Genomic DNA, 15,638 nt, shown 5'->3' with positions numbered 1-15,638 from the left:
TTATTGCTGGACTCTAGACTCTATATAGTTTACATAACCTGCGAAAATTTTAGACATATTTGATTGCGATCTTGATATAGACAGGGCGCTCCTTCGTCTCAAAATCTGAATAGAACAATCTTTATTATTTGAAGTGGTTCTTTCGGGCAGTTATCAAAAGAGGGCCAATTGCTTCATATTTGATCAATTGAGATATCTGGAAACAATAACAATATCAATCTAACAATAATATATATATATATATATATATATATATATATTTATATATATATATTTCATTCGAATTCAAAGTGGATTCTTATTTTCTATATTTTGTATTCTTTTTAGATGTTTTATTATTTCTATCAATTGTATATATTAGAGGTGATTATGGGCCGGGCCGGGTCCAGACAAAATTTTAGACTCGTTTTCTAGGCTCGAGCCCAGCCCAGCCCGACCCATATTAAATATATATTTAATATATATAAAATATATATTTGATTAAAAATGAAAAATATATATTTGATTAAAAATAAAAAATATATATTTAATATATAATTCGGGCCGGGCTGGACCGGGCCAAAAAAATTTTACCTGAAGCTCGGCCCGTTTTCTAAACAGGCCTCATTTTTTTTGCCCAAATCCATATTTCGAGCCTATATTTTTACCCGAACCCTCCCATTTTCGGGCTAGTCGTCGGGCCGGGTTATTAAGTGCTTTACTAAGTTTGTGTCACCCTCATTCGGGTCACTAACTCGATTAGAAAATTATAGAAATGCCATTCCATGTATATGGTGGGATTTGCACCCGTGCTAATTGGATTTATAAAACTTTAAATTATCACTCAACCAAAGCTTCATTTTTATGTATTTAATACATTTTCATTTTAATATGCACAAGTTATTATCCCCATTAGTTGTTCATTTTATTCACAATTTAATTAATTTTTTAATTTTAATATATTGTACATATTTCACGTGTTATTATAATTAATTAATTTCAAACCTATGTTTCATTGTATATTATTTTTAAACATTCATTCTTATTTTAAATTTGTGTTTAATTAGATTTTTGGATAAAACCTTTAAAAATATGTATTTTTTAACCTCGAAGTTGGGAGCATATAAACTTCATAATTTAAAACATGATGCACGCTTTTGAGGTTGGCGAGAAAAAGGTGCTTCGTTGGTTAGGAGCTGCGAGAGGAATGCAAATTTTCCTGTCAAATTTGTCCTTAATATCAGGTTTTATTTTTAGTATTTTGTAAATGTGCGTATTATACTTGCAAACAATTGAAGTATTTGATAAAAGTTCATACTTAATGCATTGATGATATAACATTTTACATCATCTTAGTGAATTAAAATGATGATACCGGATGAGATTATTAATTGCATTGTCAGTATTTCACTCCCACATCCTTCTGCGGGTTCAAATAGAATTGTTTGGGTGGACACCTCGACAGGTTCTTTTTCTATCAAGAGCGCTTATAGGCTGATTAAAGAGAATTCGTAGGGTTCGAGGGATGAAGTGTGGAACCTGCCATGGAAATGCCAAAGTCCTCAGAGGGTTTGACTCTTTACTTGCCTGGCTCTCAAGTAATGTTTTCTTATGCAAGTGGAGAGGCTAAGGCATAGTATTGTGAATGATGATTAGTGTACAGTCTACAGGTTAGTTTCAGAGAATGTAATTCATGCCATGAGAGACTGTAGTGCAGCGAAAGGTATTTTGTCACAGATTGTTCCAATTGAGGAGCATGTTTGCTTCTTTTTCGGGAACTTGCAGGAGTGGCTTGCGTCTAATTTGTAAAATTGTCAAAATTTAGCCTTTGAGGGGAACGATTGGTTGGTTTTCTTTGGTCTAGTTACATGGTGTATTTGGAAGAACAGGAATTTTCTTTTTTTTCAAAGAATGCCATGGAGTACAGAAGAAATTATCAAAGGTTCGTATAGTTGGGCTAAGCAGCATGTCTCTTTTCGCAAGGTAAACTCTACTGTGAGGCAAGTTATGAGGGGCAAGTACAATTGGATAGGTAGTTGGGTGCGAATAAGATCTGATGGTTCGGTTAAGATAGAATCAAGATATGTTGCTGCAGGGGGAGTCTTGAGAGATGAGTAAGGGGAGTGTATTATTGGTTTAAACAGACGGTTGGGGAAATGCTCAATCTTTGATGCTGAATTACGAGGTATTTTAGATGGGCTGTCAATATTGCAAGGAAAGCAATGTGATAGAGTGTTGATGCAAATAGATAGTTTGGAGATTATTGAAGTTATCCATGAATCTAATTTGAGGTCCTTTAACTTGGCGTTAATCAGACATATACATCAGCTCCTGAAGAATGTAGAGAATTAGATACTAGAATACATCCTTAGAGAAGATAACAAAGAAGCAGATCGAATGACCAAAATAACTTTTGGTAGAGAGAATGAATTACAGTTATTTTCAGAAAGCCCTTCTGTTTTAGTTTAATTAGTCATAATTTTATTCTTTTCACAAAAAAAAATATGATACGATATTAAAAATGAAGTTGAATGAATTTAATTAAAAAAAATTATGATGATTTGCCATCATTTGGTTAATTGAGGGCACATGCATAAACAGGTAGCACTGATTTTGACTCAAAAATGATAAATTTGAAATCTTTAAATTTTGTGAAATTATAAGTTAAAATGATAGTGAAATTCAAACATTTATAATTCATTTGTTACCATTGTAAAGCAATTATTCACTTTACCCTGCATCAAATATTAATTCTTTTATAAATGGAAAACCACTGGAATTCATAAAGAGGTTAAATTTTAGTTTTTTAAATAAAATATGTATTAATTGATATTTTTTTAATATAATTATTAGAAAATACTAATTAAATATAGATAAAAATATTTTTATTAATTAGAATCAAAATTAATTGAATGTCATATATTTGAAATAATACTTAAATCGTTGTCTTGTTACGAAATAAAAATAGATATTATTTTTGGGGGTTTAAATATTAATAAATTGATGATGAAACCCCACAAAGTCATAATCAAAGGTTAGAATCTTAAAATACACCAAAAGCATAATGGGGATGATGCAAGCAAAGGCGTGACTTCTCTTATCTTCTAAATGATTGGCGAACCTCGGCTGCCCCATTTTCGTTGAAATTAATAAATAAACAACAAATACGTCACCGTTTCTGAATACAAACAAAAGACTCCACCCTCATCTTTCGTAATTCTACACGTCCTTTCATTTCACCATTTCATGCGTTTATATACACACAACCTTTTGTCTTCTTCATCTTTTCAATGGTGTGGCCGTGGACACAGTTTTACTTCTTCTCCAGGAATTATAAAATTATTTATTTGTCCAAGTCTCATCGATGTATATATCCACCTTGAAAGCCCTCTTTCAATGGCGTAGCTTTTGTCCTTCACCAAAGTGCAATGTTATATATATATATATATATATGAAACCGCATGCCCACACCTCTATCCTTTCCTTTCTTTTCCAAATGACTTGGCTAAAAAAACCATCATAAAAGTCAATTGGTTGTTCACATTTCATGGATCCATATATGCATATCAATGAGTGAATGAAGTGATTTCTCATCAACCTGTTCCAGCATATGTCTTTTTTATTATTACAATAACAATAATACTAATTAAATTAGGACTTAATATATATATTATATATTCAATTCTAATAAATATCGGTATGTGATTGTGATACATTAATAACACATACACTACCACAATACATCTCATGTACATGATATATTATTTTAGGGTTTTTTTTCTCTCGTTAAAGAAAACTATTATGTATGCTTGTAACCATCCAAGTATGCATATTGTTGCTAGAGTTTTAGAATTGTTGTATGGATGAGTTTCTAGTTATAATGATAATTATGAAAAGAATCAGTTGCTTCCCTTTGTTAAACACTCTTGATTTTAATCTGCCAAAAGAAAAGAATCCTTGATTAGTTTTCTTATGTTCAAACACCTGTTTTAAAAAATTAGAAAAAAGAGTCCGATCTTCACAAACAATCAATTGTTTTATTGAAAATACTAATAATTCTAAAACTATATATCATCCATTATTTCATTAAAGGACCACCAAAGAAAAAAAAGGCAAAGGAGATAAGGATAGTCGTACTTTTTATTCCAATTAAGCTTTAATGCATTATGATTAGCTTTCACTGTGAAGATGATGTAGGGAAATATGAAATCAAACGTGATAAATAAATAATTTTTATATTTTCGGACTCTCTTTTTTTTCCCCCTTTCTCTCTCCACTAGGAATTATGTAATTCTTTCAAATGAAGTTATTCGCTTTTCACACAATTAACATCAAGCCTTCACGTAAATTATGATAAACGTGTGACCCTTAACGACAGTGAGTGAGTGGGTAAAAGGCTACAAATTTCAGGTTAAATAGCCTGTTAAATGCCATGAAAAGGTACATAGGTGTATGGATTTTGTTTCATGGCCTTTTCGCTGCAATTAAACGTGCTTTTATTTTGGGTTTTCTGGAAGTTGATTTCTGAATTATGATAGAGTAGCTGTTTGTAGTTTATAAAGGTTATGATTGTAGTTAAACCACAATGACCAAATCAATTTGACCAATGACTCAAATTAAGTAATTAAAACTCTTTCTGGAAGCATTCTCTCTTTTACTTTTGTCATTATATGGATTTCCTTCCTTTATAAACTTATTTTAATTAATTCAACACTTTTCGTACTGTCCCAGGAAGGAGTAAAAAAGAAATCAAATACTGTGTATTACAGACAACAGTTTTGTACCACGCTATCACTATCGTCAAAACCAAAAGAATTAGTAAAGAATTCCCATATAATAATAAAAATTAGTTAAATTAAAATGATTTTATATAAAATTAAAGATAAAATTGATAACATTATGATATAGTAAATATTAACCTTTTAATAAAATAAGATAAAAATAGAATAAAATGCTAATCTAATCATCAGTCACCACTGTAATCTCAAAATTTATGGAACATTAAATTCATCAACGACGGTACCACGTGGCATCCCCTATTGCCACTCGCTGCTCGCGGCTCCATCACAAATTAATTTATCAAGTTTAAAATGAAATAACAATTTATATTTCATAAGAATAAAATTTATAAAAATACAACGAACAAAAATTAAAAAAAAAAAATAACCCACGACCGTCCCAACACTAACCCGATCAAGCCAAGCCGGCTTTGGCCGGTTGTTCCATATATTAAAAACAAAAACAAAAAGGTTCTAAGTTCTAACCATCGCGATAATTCCAAAATTCTACTATTTCCTATTACATCGTCGGTCCCTTTCTTTTTTCGAAGTTCTGTTATTTACTTCTCTCTCCCTAGAAAGTTCTGCTATTTACATTTGGTCCTTTTCTTTCTTCTCTCTATATTAATCATGATTAATTCCTTATTAACCACCGTTGATTTCCTTTCTTACATGATCGAACAGGCGTTTGGATTCTCATCGCTGAACATCTGAGGCGCGTGAAGGGGATGCCGCGGGTCCACCATGTACCCTTGATTCACATACCCAGGGTGAGACATATACCCTTGATTCGCATACCCAGGATGAGACATATAGCCTTGATTCATGTACCCCTGGTTCATGTATCCGTACTCGTGATGCTGCTGATTCTGATACCCTTCCACCGCGTTACTCGGACCACCATACACGTGTCTATCTGACCAATACATTGGCTGTGCAGGATACGCGTATCCATGATACTCCATCTTGCTCACTTCCATCTTCGTTTCACCACCGCCTTCTTTTTTCTCGCCTCCGGCGGCAGCAGCTTCTTTTTCTTTCCCATTCTTATCAGCGTCGGTGACTTTCTTCTCACCGCCGTCTTTCTTCTCACCGCCGTCATCTTTCTTAGGCGGAACCACGTCGACACTTCGTTTCAACTTCTCCTTGAGATAAGGAACGAGGTCTTTCAAGTCCATTGTGCCTTTGACGGTTACTAAATCTTTAGTTCCATCAATGTCAACTGATTGAACGCCTGTAATGATAATTCAAGTAAAACCACACTTTAATTTATTTATACACATTTAATTACTTAAATTAATTTATTAGGCATAAATATTCTAAAGATATGATTTTCAATTTTCATTATTTATTTAAAAGAACTTTTATGTTACTGTCCGTATTTTTAGATTTCTAGTCTGATGAAATGCGCCTTTACTTATCCCCTACTCCAATAGATTAATTAACACAAGATGACATCTCCCAACGGCAAAATAGTATTATTTCAAATAAATCATAATTAATAAACTTACCATCGGTTTTCTTGATTATTTTTCGCATTTTTTGAATGCAACCGTCGCAATGTGTTCTAATCTTCAAAACCACCGTACTCTGTAAATCAAACACAATTTAATTAGGATTAATTAGGCTAAACTCGTCGTTAAATTATGTTTGAAAAACGAAGTTTGTTTTTTTTTACCTCTTTGGGTGGCTTTTTCTCTTCCTTCTTCTCTTCTTTCTTCTCCTCCGGTTTCTTCTCAGCGTCTGGTTTCTTATCACCACCTCCAGCAGCAGCAGCGGCTGGGGCGGCATCTTTCTTAGGCTGAGGGGAAATCAAGTCGACTTTCTTCTTAGTTTTCTCGGCCAACCTATCTCTGACTTTGGCCGGGTCCACTTTGCCAATCACCGTTAGCTTGTTGGCTCCACAATCCGTTTTCACATCTTCCACACCTTCAACCAACAACAACGTCCGTGTTAGGTAATTTCAATTCGATAATTTATCTAGTTCTAGTTAAGGTTGAAAAATTAGCACGACCCACGAAGTCCGATCCTTATCCAGTTCCCCGATTATTACGGGGAAACTTGTCGAACGACTCACGGAGACTAACTAAAACGATGTATCTATCCAAGTTTGACAAATTCCAAAATTGTTATTATTTTAATCAATAAACTTAAAATAATTACCTTCATAATGTTTAATCGACCGTTTAATCTTCTTGGCACAACCTTCACAATGCATATCAATCTTGTAAACGGCGGTAACCTTGCCGTCGTCTTGCTTAGCGCCGGAATCGGCGGCGGGCTTCTTCTCGGCTTCAGGCTTAGCTCCTGTTTGCTGGAAAACAAGAAACATAACTATAACTCAGACGAGATCAAAGAGAAGAAAAAAAATCCTAAAATAATTGAAGAATCGGAAGGAAAAGATCGGAGAGAATGTTGAAGGAAAGAGCTGGTAACTAACCTCACCCATTGCTTGACTGAAATTTTACTTTAAATTGCTAAAGGTTTTGGTTATTGAGGGATTTGAGAAAGAATAATGAAGAGCTGTTTGAAGAGATGAAACAAAGGCAAAGAAGCGCATTTATAATCAGGAGAGGCGGTTGATAAGGTATGTATGTATGTATGATGAGTGTATGTTATGTATGATGGTTGATGGAGGAAATATAGGATGATGTGATTTTTATGATGGGCGTTTGGTTATATAAGTGATGAAGTCAGCAAGGGTGGGCTAAATGGTTTGGGTTTGTTAAGGAAAAAGGGAAATGGTTTAGGTTTTGATGTTTATAAAATTTATTGTTTTTGCTGTGCCGCCGTATTGGACTGATGGTGGCGGAGAAACGACCGCTTCGTGTCCAATAATGTTTATATTAGATTGTGGTAGTGTTGAAATTATTTCATGTGTATAGATATTTTTAGATGTAAAATATTAAAAGATTTATTATTTAACTAAATCGGAACCAATAATATTAACTTAGACAAATTATGAAATAATATTTATGTAATTGATTGTGGTTGGGTACTTTTGGAAACGGGAGTGACTGTGGGTGGGTGATTTTGGAAGTCTCGTTGGGAACGTTTTAGTATTTGAAAAAAAAATTCAAACGGCAAGCGTAGGTTTTAGTGCATGGTAATTTTTAATTAATTCATTTAAGGTTAATTAACTACCCGCATGGTAATTCGTTTGACCTCGCTTTTAGAAACACTGTTTCTGTTAATATTTTTATATTACATATAATAATTAATTTTAATGATATTTAAATTAAATCATTTGATACTATTTTTTAAAGTGAAATGTTTTAATGCATTCACCATGTAATATATATATATATATATATTGTTTTGTTTGTGTATTAAATTTGTGTTTTAGAGTGCTTAAAATTTTTACATAACCATAAGACTTTATGCTATTAGGTTGCAATTTGTGTATTAATGTATATATTTTCTTGTAAATGAAGTAGTAATATGGTTTGAATTTAGGATGCGAAATCCCTTTCTTTGATAGGGATTTTGTGGTCTAATATTGGAATTTTCTTTGATAGGGCAGGGCAGGGTGGAAAATCCAAAGGGTAGCTATTACGTTTAATACTGGGAGTCGTCGTTAATCATGAAATTTTTCAAAATTATTTTATTCATTCAATTTCATAATGTTAAAATACTTTAAATTCAATCCAATGAATTAAACAAAATCTAGATTAGATACTAATCTCGAATTCAAAATCTTTTATTAACAAATATCCGTAAATGGTTGTGAAAGTTTAAAAAGGTTGAAAGCCGTCGTGGATGTTTTTTGCGTAACACCAGATTGTTTTGTTGCTGAAAATCAACATCATAGTGCGGATACCTGGTGCATATCTGATCACACATATCAAAGCTTCGCATCACATATATGTATATGCATACAAATCTTAATTTATAGGGAGATAGAAGATATGTGATTATAGACGGGTGAAGCCAAATGAGTTGATGATTTAGGTACAAAACAAAAATAAGCGATGTAACCAACCACAAAAGCAATGATGAGATAGAAATCGAGGAAGCCAGAATCCTAGGGTGTTCTTCAGCTGGGGGAGGGGAGGCCAATTACAGATGGGAGACGTTACTTGAGACCAAATTTTTGAACGCGACTGACATTGATATTCACGTCTCAAAAATCATGTATGTCACGGTGGTGAGGGGCTGGGCCAGCCAGCCAACAAGCCCCCGACATTTGTTGTACGAGACAAGCCGAGAAAAAGGGGTCCTCCATCGCCATAGCCTTCCCCGGTGCTGGAATTTTGTCATCTAACCAATAGCCAACCCAACTAAGAAACTTCCCTAGAAATATCCCACACATTCCTCTCTACTTTTGCAGCAAGCAATTCCGAAACAATAACGACAAGGGAAAAAAAAAAACAAATTTTGCGTAACATGTTTCCTTCGTTACACTGGAATAAAAAAAAGCAGTAATTAAGCTTAATATTTGAATTATTATAGTTGGTCTGGTGTTTATGCTTGGCGAGTAACTCTTTAATTATCAATAAAAAGATTTAATATTCATGCAGCCTTATTTAATTTTGAGGGTTACATTTCACTTTCAAAATTAGGGTTATTATTATTCTTCTTCTTTGAAAACATTAAATGCATGAAATTATTATTTTTAAACATAGATCTTGTCGCCTAGGCTTTTTTATTTTGACTATTTGTTTCGATGATTTTGATAAACCAAAAGAGAGAGAGAGAGAGTAAATTAAATGTGTGGGTTAAGTTCTGATATAAAGCATTAGTCCTTGCAAATAAATCATTTATATTTGGTACAGAACAGACTGTTTATGGACAGTATAAAATATTCTCAACTTGTTTATTTGGAAAAAACCAAAATTAACTTGTGGATGTGGTGGTGGTACTGTTGGAAGAGCATCACGTGGGCGCAGCAGTACTTCCTCAATCGACACCTGCGCATAGCCCCAAGTTGTTAGCTAAAATATTTTCTTTATATTATTTTCCTGAGGGTACCCCTAACATAATACAAAAAGACATTTTCATTCGCTGTTATTTTAGGGTGTTCAATTAAAAACACTAGACCATTTTAAAGCTTGTTATGTACCATTGAGTTGAGTGTATGTTGACGAAATGAAAAGGGAAAATCTATTTACCTTCAGGATTCCACCATGTCAAGTGGAGATTAAAAGTGTTCCTACTTGATGTTGAGTTACCACCTTCCTTCATAAATGCCTGCATTTGCATCGACGGCCCACCCACCCATTTGTAAACCCAAAATCAAATCCAAAACCTGCTAACACCCACGTTCAATTTAATGTTTGTTTCTCCCATTTATTAACACCCACTTGACCATATTACACTTTTCACAAGTTTGAATTATCTCCTCTTATTAATTGCAAATCTAACTTCTTTCTTTTTGGAATTGAAACCATCCAATAATCAATGCTTCTTATTTTGTTAGGAGGATTTCAAAATTCCAATGGAATTCACCTCCAAATTTCATATTTTTATCATCCAATTCTAATTTAGATTGATTTGGTTTACATCTATAAAATCCTACTTGAATATTTTAAAATTGTTAAATAAAGATTTAAACTTGACCAAACCTGATTAAATAAAGGATTAACATTTTTCGAAAGTGTTTAAATAAAGATTGGGTTAGTATTCTGTTCACTATTAGTAAAGTTTTTTAACTCCACAAGCAGTGTTTAGTATATCACACGTGTCTATTTTAATTTTTTTAATATTCCTTCAAGACACATGGCAACATTTCACCTCTACTTGTGCAGTATAAAACTCTTAATTTTTCATAATATTTTTTCAATTGTAAACTAAATTTCAAATTTTATTTATTTATTTATTTTTCAAGTAATAACTAACTCAATAGTTATATGTTCTATTTTAGACACGTCAACCCTCACTTAATTTTATACTACAAAATTGATTTTTAGTGAAGTGTATGAGAAACTTTTATTTGAATCTATAATATATATAAAACACGTTTTGAAAAAGCTTTTAAGCGGATGAGAATATCCTTTATTTTCTATCATATTACTAAATTCATATTTAAAATAAAAAAATTGAAGTAGAATAAAAGTTGTGACAATTATTACACATTTAAAAATATTATAATTTAATTTACAATTATTAGTTAAAAAATATTTGGCTAATTTTTATATAGAATTATTACGTGAATATAAAATATTTTTAAAAAAATGATTAGCATAAAATATTAATGCGACTCCAATTTAAGCATTTAACTAAAAATTGTTATCCAGAAATCTTGACTTAAATAGAATAGTGGTTAAAACTCTTGTTAAACACCTGTTTGGCACGGATTTGAGCCGTATTAACCTAATCCCTTACCCCTAATATTGTATATAAAAAATTTTGTTATCCAGAAAGGGCCGCTGCATGGGACGGAGCAAAGGAATAGTGTAGCCCGTCTAATTTCGAAAGGCCACGATTGAAACGTATGATGAGTTTGGCCCAAATAAAGCCCAATATTGTGGGTTTGATATTGGGTCAAATGAAGGCAATAATATTATACAAACCCAAATTAAGAAAGGGTGAATTACACCATTAGTCACTAAATTATAGGTGAATTTTTTGTTTTGATCGATTAACTAAAATTACAATTATTTTTTTGTCACTGAAATTACAGTTTGATCACTAGAATTTTTGAAATTATTTTTTTTGTCATTTGGCTATTAAGTGGCACTTTTTTAGTTGGTATAATAACAATTTTAATCCCCAACTTTTATATTTTGTGCAATTTGACACTAATTCTATATTAAAATTATATAAAAAACTCAAAATTATTTAAAAATATAATTTTCTATATAAAATTCTAGAAAAATAAAATGTAAAAAATATTGTTGTTGAAGAACTGATATGTATAGGAAATAAAAAAATTATTTTTCAATAGAATCCAATGACAAATTAAAAACAAAACAAAACTAGAAAATTTAAATTATTACATGCTTCCTCAATGTTTCTCAAACTAAGTTTGATACCTTTGAAAAACATCCAGAACTGATATTACATAGACTTGTTAAATCGACTTTGATGCCATTTTTTAGTGCAAAAAACAAAATATACCATAAAAAATTAGACTCAATTAATTTAAATTATTTTTCAAAACCAAAATTGTAAATAAAAATTATATTATGATTTTTTTCTTTTTCTTTATAAAGAAAAATCATCTCAAGAAACAGAAGAGGTAAAAATAAAAAAATCAATAATTTTACTTAATTTTTTTATGTTCTCTTAAAAAATAGGTATCAGATATTTCTAATAGATAATTCTGAGAGAAAATTTGGAGGATTAAAAATTATTTTCTTGCACTTTATCTATTTTTAAATGGATAATACACTAGAAAAACACTTAAACTACCACACAATGTTTAAGCAAGCTCTGATACTTATCTTATTGTTAAATAAGCCTCTAATCTATGAATTTTATCCATTTAATTTTTTTATTTTTAATATTTTATGCTTTATGTGGAGGATGACATAAGAACATGACAAATTTTCATTTTTACCATTATATTTTACTTTTTACACATGAAAAGGTGTCCTATTAAACACTCGTATGTTAGGAATTTAATTATTTTAACCTATCAAAATTCTTCAACTTAAAAAGAATCACTATACTCCATTTCCTATACCTCGCATCGTAAAACAAACACGTTTCTCTTTCCTTCAGTCTACTCTGTTTCCCATACTAGCTGCAAAATCCTTTTTTTTCTCTCCTTTTTTCCTATCCCACTCGTTTCCACATTTGCCATAGAAGAAGCAACATTCGCCATGCTAGATTGTGAAGAATAGTACCCATCACCATCATCGTCATTTTCTTCATTTCTTGAATCTTTCAGCGTATTTTTTGCCAAAACTATAATGAGGTTAAGCTTTCTAGCATTCTAGAAATATATATTATAGTTTCGAACAAAAAAAAGAAGAAGGAATGTGTGCTATAGAAAAAATCAACAAATACAATTTGCTCAACGATGCCATCTCAGTTCACTATTCCAACAAATAGATGGATATGATGAATAGATGAACCGAGTAAACCGATAGATATGTGTCCAATTAAACCATTTGAGATATAAACCCCAACAAGCTCAATTAATGGCTATAATCAAACCTTTAGGAAATAATTCTTTAGAAAATTGAAGGATAAAGAATGAATTCGTACAACTCTTTGAAAAAAATTAAGAAGAAAACTACTTCTAAAAATCACAAGAAAGAAATCTTGCACAAAGAAACTAACTCCCAATGTTGAAAAGTATATCCAAATAAAACTCTTAAGCATACTGGAACTCTGATTAATCTATAAGTAGTTTTAAATTAAATTTTTTTGTTGACTAAGAAATATAAAACTTGTAAATAACTTAAAATACTTTAAAATATTCAAAATGCAGAATAAATAACTAATAAAATAATAAAAGTTAATAAATTTAATATTGGGCTCATATATAATAAAACGATCATAATTTGAGCTCCCGAACTTGAAATCAAGTAATTCAAAGTGTGTCTCGAAGCTAAGACATAGATCTTCGGATGCTATGAAAACACCTCAACCTAGAAATGCTTGGATTTTAGAATGCTATAAAACTCTCAAATATATTGAAACTTACAAATAACTTAAAATACTTAAAAAAATATCCAAATTTAGAAATAAATAACTAATAAAATAATAAAACCAATTAAGCCTAAAAATTGAATCTAATATGGCTTAAACTCGAATTAAAAGCTCGAAACCCGTAATTGCCGTAATAATTTCATTCAAAAATTTTGCTCGTGTAATATTTACTAAAATGATTATAACTTGAGCTCTCGAACTTGAAATCAAGTGATTCAAAGTATATTTTGAAGCTAAGAGATAAAATCTTCGAATGCTATGAAAGATATCTCAATCCAGAAATGCTTGGATCCCATCCAAAAAGTCGTCGCAAGTCTACTGATTTTTCAAAATTGAAAATTGGCAACTTCAATGAATGAAATTTAATAAATTTTACCCATATGTGCATGTATTATAATTAGTTTCCTTTATTCACTCCTCTACGTCTCCCGTTGCTTCCTTGCTTCCCTCTTCTCTAACACCTCACGACCCTCTTTCCCCTCCCTTTGGCCCATCGTTTGGTGCGAACATTAGTGCCTACGCCTCTTCCCCTCTAGCCGGTTCTCCATCATTTTTCGACATGGGGTCTTTTTCAAAATAATAATAATTACTCTTTTAGTTGATGAAAACTGTTTTTCTTGAGTTCATGTGACTCGATTTTCTTGAATTTGAGATGATTCATTTTTGTCTACATTTTATTCGAAGGTTTTAACGATATATGAAGCTTCGATAGTTCCTTTGAGAAGAACAAGATCATCAGTATCAAATTGAAGACATCTGTTTGTGATGTTGGACTTGGTGGATTGTATTCGTTACTTTTGCGTTCTTACCGACATCTTGCTTGCTACGAAACGTTGGATGCGGGTCAAACGTTTTTTTTTCCGATATGACTTGAAAGTCAATGAAGCGTTCATATCGTTTACTATGATACATAAAGATAAGTAAAAAATTTAGATTAAGAAAAAAAAATAGTGGGAATAAAGGTAAACAAAGAAAAGACTGACCCACCGAGTCACTTCTAACATTCATGTAGAAAAAAGAAAAAGGAGAAGCTTCAGTAAGTTCTGTTTTGTCTTGTATTGGTTTCTTGTAAAAATGGTGAATGAAAATTTGGGTGCCCCCACTTTAATGTTTCAATCATGCTCACTCCACAGTCTAAAGTATTTTCTGTTTCAATAATTCCAAACCCTTTTTTCAGCACCTTCACTTTTCGTGAAGTCGAAGTTTCCTATAAACTCCAACTTTGCCTCAATCAAAACTAGTTTTCTTTAGGTCCTTCAGCTCTAAAGCTCTAACAATTAGCAATTTCCCAACACTTGCGCGCGTATTGTTATTTTCATATACTGAAAATGATATTGTTTTGAATCAAAGACGGCACATCCAAACAAGTAATATGACTCATTAATGTAATAAAAATCATCATGTTTTTGTGCCTCTCGGGTTGGTCTGTTTTCAACACCTTTCAATAATCAAAGAAGAGGGTTAGGCTTAGGATCCCTTTACTCACTCTGGGCACATGCACAAACAGCTTTGGTTAGGTCATCTTTTTTTCCTTTTCCATGGAAGGTTAGGTCAACTTTTGGTGAAGAATAAAATTTAGATCCTTTTTTATTAGTTAAAAGCTGTGTTTTACTGTACCAAAGTTGGTATTAGGTTTCAAACAATGAAAATGATATTGTTTTAAGAGACAATTTGAACCATAAACATAAGTTACAAAACAAACATTTTATTATAATGTTAATATTAAATTTAAAAATATAAAAATAAAGTATATTACACTCTCATAAGGATTAATCTCTATAAACGATAAAAATGAGCGATTAAATAGATAAAACAATCTAACTTTTGCAATTGAAAAATACTATTTTATAATCCAAATTGAAAATTCAAGAGTTTGGTACTTTTATGATGATTTAGAAATTGACTAGTAGTTTTGTTATTTTATGCGATATTTCAATTTACTGAAACATTTCTCTCCAATAATAAACAAGCATTATTTAAATTCTTAAATTCTTTTTTTTATTTATAAAAAAAACCCCTTAAATGCAACCACATTGCCAACAAAGTTGTTGATTAAAATGAAATAAAATTCAATCGATTTCTAGTAATGGGCAGGCTATGATCTTAACAATCATACAACATTCATCTACCTTAATAACTCCACACTTTCCATCCCAAAATTCGCCCTACTCATACGGGTAAAGGTTGTTTAGAAATCCCAAGATTAAAAACGTAGTCAAAATCTTTTATTATTTCATTTCTGATACTTCTACATAATTCTAAAATATTAACACGGTTTGA

At 31.4% G+C, this 15,638-nt stretch overlaps 1 protein-coding gene across 1 annotated transcript; it reads right to left on the bottom strand.

Moving 5' to 3' along the window:
- Positions 1-5,063: 5,063 nt before the first annotated feature.
- LOC105799754 (heavy metal-associated isoprenylated plant protein 6) lies at positions 5,064-7,365 on the bottom strand. Its single transcript, XM_012630462.2, has 5 exons — positions 7,198-7,365; positions 6,921-7,071; positions 6,436-6,686; positions 6,269-6,347; positions 5,064-5,991 (listed from the first exon to the last, which is right to left on the bottom strand). The coding sequence occupies exons 1-5, from the start codon at positions 7,204-7,206 to the stop codon at positions 5,426-5,428; spliced, it is 1,056 nt and encodes a 351-aa protein (XP_012485916.1). The 5' UTR covers positions 7,207-7,365; the 3' UTR covers positions 5,064-5,425.
- Positions 7,366-15,638: the final 8,273 nt, after the last annotated feature.

Source organism: Gossypium raimondii, chromosome 9 (genome assembly GCF_025698545.1).
Source record: "Gossypium raimondii isolate GPD5lz chromosome 9, ASM2569854v1, whole genome shotgun sequence".
In the NCBI taxonomy this organism is placed as follows: domain Eukaryota; kingdom Viridiplantae; phylum Streptophyta; class Magnoliopsida; order Malvales; family Malvaceae; genus Gossypium; species Gossypium raimondii.
This window is presented reverse-complemented; position numbering and strand designations above follow the sequence as displayed.